Source organism: Rosa rugosa, chromosome 1 (genome assembly GCF_958449725.1).
Source record: "Rosa rugosa chromosome 1, drRosRugo1.1, whole genome shotgun sequence".
In the NCBI taxonomy this organism is placed as follows: Eukaryota; Viridiplantae; Streptophyta; class Magnoliopsida; order Rosales; family Rosaceae; genus Rosa; species Rosa rugosa.
In genome coordinates, this window is record NC_084820.1 from 39,018,285 (window position 1) to 39,023,992 (window position 5,708).

The window sequence follows — 5,708 nt, forward strand, 5'->3', positions numbered from 1 at the left end:
AGGCAATTTTGGGGCATAACCTTTTCGCACATTACCTTTTAGGAATTAGGATTTATTTTCTAAAGAATTATTGTTTAACATCAACTTCTTATTTGAGATAGAGTTCTATGAGGATTTTTATATTTACTTTTACGCATATAAACATATATTACTATACTATATAATAAATATAAAAGGGTTAAATACTGTTTACTCCCTGAACTTTTACTCAAAAAACACTTCAGTCTCTGTCCTTCTAATTTCACACGTTGTAGCCATGTACTCTCGTTAAATACTGTTTACTCCTTGTACTCTCAATTTTGGAGCAATAGGTCCATTCCGTTACTCTCCGTCGAAAAACTTTGTTACATCGCTAACATGGCAATCAATTTCCTATTGAAATGTCTATTATACCCTCAGTTCATTTTTTTAAAAATTTTTTTTGCCTTTTCTGTTTATATCTTCTTCTTCCACCTCTCTCTCCATAGCCATGGTTGATTCTCCAACACCATTCCCCTCAAAACTAACCACTCAAAAACATCAAAACCATACAATTAACATACCCTTGTTCCCCAAAACCTTAGAATCTAGCTAGGTTGACAAAACCAAACCACTGCCCCCGCAGAACCAGAACTTCAACTCATTCAAAACCAAAAGCAAGCATCAATTCCACTATCCCTACCTGAATTGAAATCAAGCTGCGAAATCCCAAACCCAAAGCGACGGGCACTATCCCAAACCCAAGGTGCTGATGCAGGTGGCGAATGGGGAGGGCAGTGTCGGGGACGTCGCAGAGGAGGTTGTAGGGGGTGGAGGAGGGGACGGTGGAGGTCGATGTAGATTTGGGAGGAGATGCCAGATTTGGATGTTCTCTGTTTTCTGAATTACATTTTGGGTGCTTTCTGTTTTGGGGGCTAGAGCTACAAGGAAGAAAGTTAGATTTATTGTTTGGTGGTTTGTTACTGGTTTCTTGGTGGGTATGTGGCCAAGTACATATAGGTGGACCTGGGAGGGATCTAGGGGAAGGGAGGTGGAGTTTCCGGGAGGATATGGCGGTGGAAGTGTCTCTAAATATGGTGGGATGCAGACTGTGTCATGAGCTTGGGAAAGTGCATAGTTTACGACGGGCCGCCCAAGTTCGGCCTCTCCTCCTCCTCCTCCCTCTCCCCGAGCCTCGAGGACTAAGACGAGATTTTCGGCGCCTTCCACGCCTCACGTGCCTCCTCAATTCCCGTGCTCGAGGTCTCCGTCGGAACCGCCGACGACGACGACAATGAGGAGTTCTTCAATGTGCGCAGCTCCGGCTTCGACTACTCCGAGGTCTTCGGAGGCTTCGACGACCTGGATTTCGCCGTCGCATACGACGACCTGGTCAAGCAACCCTACGGCGGAGATAATAGGAGCATAATTATGTGATATTAATAACGTTAATCTCTATACTTTCTTTGTTAGTTTAGTGTATTTTCTAGTTATTTACATTGTTTATTTGTCTTATAGGTATCTTGGAGCAAAGAAGGAGAAAAGAAGTAAAAGAGAAATTGAAAGGCGAAATCAGCAAATATGCCTGTGCAAATCAGTCAACTTCGACAGATCACTGAGACCAGCTCACAACGATCCATAGGATGATCTTTATATTGATGGAAAGCCTCACATGTCTAGCTTCCGAATCTTTTTACGGCTCATCAATATCATTTTTCTAGAAGAAGTTATGGCCGATTTAGTACAAGAAGGTCAAGCTGCGGGTGAATCTGAGGTTGGACGAGAATTTATGTTTCGAGGCCCAAATCACACCGAGAAGCCCGAGGACGAGTTTGTGCTTCATATTTCAGCTTAATATGGACAAATGGCATGATGTGAATGGTTGGAATAAGTCATCAAGTTCAAGAGCCAATAGGAAAACTCCACTTAAGCACGTGAACCCTAATTCTTTTAGGTTTTGGATTTCCTACACAACAAGAAAGATGAAGGCAATTAATCTCTCTAAGCATATAAAAAAGGAGATCAATCTGCAGCAGCTCTCTCTCTCTCTCTCTCTCTCTCTCTCTCTCTCCCCTTCTTTAGTTTATTTTGTTTATTCTATGTTTAGCTAGGTTTTTATTAGTTAGGGGGCTGCTTGAAGCCCCTAGACATGAACTACAAGATGATTTGACTTTTGATTTTATTTTCTTTTAATTCAAGATGAGACTTTAGTTTACTGCTTTTCCATTGATGAATTCTTGCTTGTATGCTTTGAGTGCACGCTTAGTATGCATGTTAGGATTCTACCGCTTTGATTGTTTGATGCCTGTGTCAATAGTTGGACTCCTCAAACCTTCTAGAGAAGCAATTGTTAGTTTTCACTATCAAGTAAACTAAGTCCTAGGTTTAGCAAGGTGCTAAGTTTATTGCGATGCCTAGTGATGTCTCAAACTCTTTTAGACCTTAATGATCTCTGCATGTTTAATCTAATAAGCGTACCTTTAGGTTGCATTGCTTGGGAATTGTCTAGGTGTAGAGCACTTCCTGCCTAGCATACGAAGTAAGAAAGGGAAATGGGTTGTGTTCAAGCGTACCGAGCCGACCTGAGAATCTTCATCTAGATTAATTGAATTAGGATTGAACAAATTATTTTGTGTGTGATTGTCCGGGGTGGATGCATCTTCCCTAACTATCTTTATCATATTGTTTTAAAACCATCTTAAAATCTGTTTTCGTTACTTTCTGTCCTCTATATTTTTGTAATTATTTTATATAGTAAATCAATTCCTAATAATCCCAAATTTTGTGTGCTAGATTCCCTGTTTATCTAGTATATCTCTGTAAATTTTCGTAATTTTCTGAGTAGTTTAGATTAGGTTTTTAATTAGGTTTTCGACTGCTGTTCGCTAGGAACAGTGGTCACTTTTGTGACATTGTTTTGAGTAGTTATAACCTTAGTCTTCTGCGGGAAAGACCCTTGTTTACCCTTGCTACAATTGACAATCTTAAGTGTGAATAAGGAAAATCAATAGCTTATAAATTTAGCTATCAGGAGACGGTGATTCCTCCGACGAAGCTTGAACTCCAGCAGAATCTGGGTCTCTCTCAGGAGAGTCGAATCATTCTGTGAAGAACTAAAGCTTTACAGATGGAGATCCTTCCTATTCATTTGATGGCAGCTCTGAGTTTGGCATATCATATAACAAAGCTCTTAAAAAAAGACATAAGGAAGAAGAAGCGGGGAAGGTTGCAGAGGAGATGGAGGGAGATTTCTGGAGAAGAGAGAGCTGAAAGAAGGAAGAAGAAAAAGAGATAAAAAGGAAAAAGAAAAAAAAATTAAAGAAAAGGTGAGGGTATAATAGAATTTTTGACGCGGAAGGATTGCCACATCAGCAATTTAACGGAGTTTTTGAACGGAGAGTAACGGAATGGACCTATTGGTCCAAAATTGAGAGTACAAGGAGTAAACATGTGAAATTAGAAGGACAAGGACTGAAGTGTTTTTTGGGTAAAAGTTCAGGGAGTAAACAATATTTAACCAAATATAAAACTTATTATGATCTTCATATAAAAAAAGTTCTTTGATTAAAGGTAACCTCAAAGCACTTTGGTGAAGCCTCGCATGCTTTAAGCCTAACACGTGCCTCAAGGCGCACTATTTTAAACATTAGAACCAAATCAACCAATGACCAATTTGCAGCTCAGGTCCTTAGCCGAATTAACTATTTCTCTTCTATAGTGTAGTATTATAAACAAAGATCAGTGTGTTTTAGGGAAAAATTATTGGCTAATCCTTTGTTTGTCTATACACACAATTGTGATACAAATAAAAGAATATTTCCTACCAAACAAACAAATAGAAATTAACAACTCCTTCAATAAACCCTTTCAATAAAAAACAACTCTTTCAATAAAGCCGCAACCCCACACCCGCCACGGGGACGTAGACGGTCGGCACAACATGCAGCCACGACATAGGGACTAGTGGCCGTTTAGACTAGATACCTCTAGGGTTTCTGAAGAAATTTATGGTGTGATATACACGTATGAACATGTTTACGAATAAATCCAAAAAAGTATCTATAGCAAAATTATACTTTAATTTCACCCCAACTGAATCAAATTCACTGTCTCTCTAAATCTTCAAAACCATCTTCTTGACCATATGATTGAACCCTTCTGGAAGATCTTTCTCTACTAAGCATTCTTCTGAAAGAACTACTCAACCTCGAAATGGAACCACTATTTATTGCTTTACCGTCTTCCGATGTCCCTTCCGCACATGACAAGACGGAGTTCACCCGCTCCAACGGTGGAGCCGTGGCTGCTGCGCCGGCCACAGGACCCTCCCGTTGCTCCGGCTGGAGAGCCATACGGGGCTCCGCCTCCGTCCGGCAGATAGGGCAAGTGGTGTGAGAATTCAGCCACGTGTCTATGCATTGTGCATGGAAGCTGTGCTTACAATTGGGAAGCAACCTCGCCATTTCTTCATCCTCCAACATGCTCAGACACACGGCACACTCGACGTCAGCATCGCCCTCATGACGTCCCTCATCCTCCACGCGCTTGTATAAGAAGACGGGCAAGGCGGCGATGACGGAGGGCTCGAGGCCTGTCTTGGGTGGCTCGGCGGAAGAGTGGACATGGGCCACAGTCGAACCCAGGCGGCGTAAGGCGGCAGCTCGCTGAAGAGACTGGCGTCTGAGGACGCATCTTGCGTAGGTGTGAAGGAGTACTACCAGCACAACCACGACGGATAATGCAATGATGGCGATGAGCATGATCTTGCTGTTCAAGTCATACAGGTCTTTATGAGGAGGGAAAAACGTCGGAGGATCATGGTTTTCGTCGAGAAGGCGCATGATCAGATCTGTGTTAGAGGAAGAAGACATGGCCGGCCGGTTCTTTGGTGTCTCAGACTCAGACTTCTCGGGGGGGGGGGGGGGGGGGGGGGGATGTAGATATGGCTTATGAGAGAATTGATCGAGAAGTAAATGAAGCAAAACTAAAACATTTGCTTTTATATGGCTGAAACTTTGGATCTTGGTTTTGGTATTTAGTGTGAACTTGTTAGAAGGGTAACGGACATTTGAGTTCTTTTGGAGAAAACAAGAGACAGAAACAAATTAAAGTAACTGTACGTCTCTAATTTAATTTCAAGATGGTTGACTGTTGAATGTTGACTTGTCCTTTCCTCCCCATTCATTATAATGTGTCATGTAAATTGTTTCCATGTTTCTTTTCAATTGCTTGGTTAAGTTCTTTGAAGGTGGGAAAATGCTTAGATATCCCCAATCAAATTGATAGAAGGTGCCTCTAAACTACTTGTTGACTGATATGATTACAAATGTAATGTGCCTGGAGGATTCGCTCTATTATGAGAGATTTCCCAGTTAGCTAGCTAACCTTCTACCGCACGTCTGGAAGATCCAATCAAAGCATCATGCTCTTTGTGAACTGAATTTTATGGTGGACTTTTTGGATAGTTTTGGGACATCAGCCAGACGGTCTAAGTTGTTGGGATGAAATCAGCTGTCCCCAATATTAAGAAAATATCCTCTTAATCTTTTGTTTCATTTTTTATTCTTTATGGACCAATGAATGCATGGAGACAGAATGAAGATAGTTTAATTGGGGAAGTACAACTGATTTCATCCCCCAAGTTGTTATGGGGTGCTCATTTCTTCGATCATCACTTTGAATTAGTAGTCCTTATTTTGATTGTCTTCTCTATAAAAAAAAAGGGTTAGAGCAATAAACAAAAACTCACA

At 41.1% G+C, this 5,708-nt stretch overlaps 1 protein-coding gene across 1 annotated transcript; it reads right to left on the reverse strand.

Annotated features, from left to right (window-relative positions):
• Positions 1-3,768: 3,768 nt before the first annotated feature.
• Positions 3,769-4,869, reverse strand: LOC133737028 (E3 ubiquitin-protein ligase ATL41-like). The gene has a single exon (XM_062164659.1). The coding sequence runs from the start codon at positions 4,827-4,829 to the stop codon at positions 4,062-4,064; it is 768 nt and encodes a 255-aa protein (XP_062020643.1). The 5' UTR covers positions 4,830-4,869; the 3' UTR covers positions 3,769-4,061.
• Between the last annotated feature and the right edge of the window lie 839 nt (positions 4,870-5,708).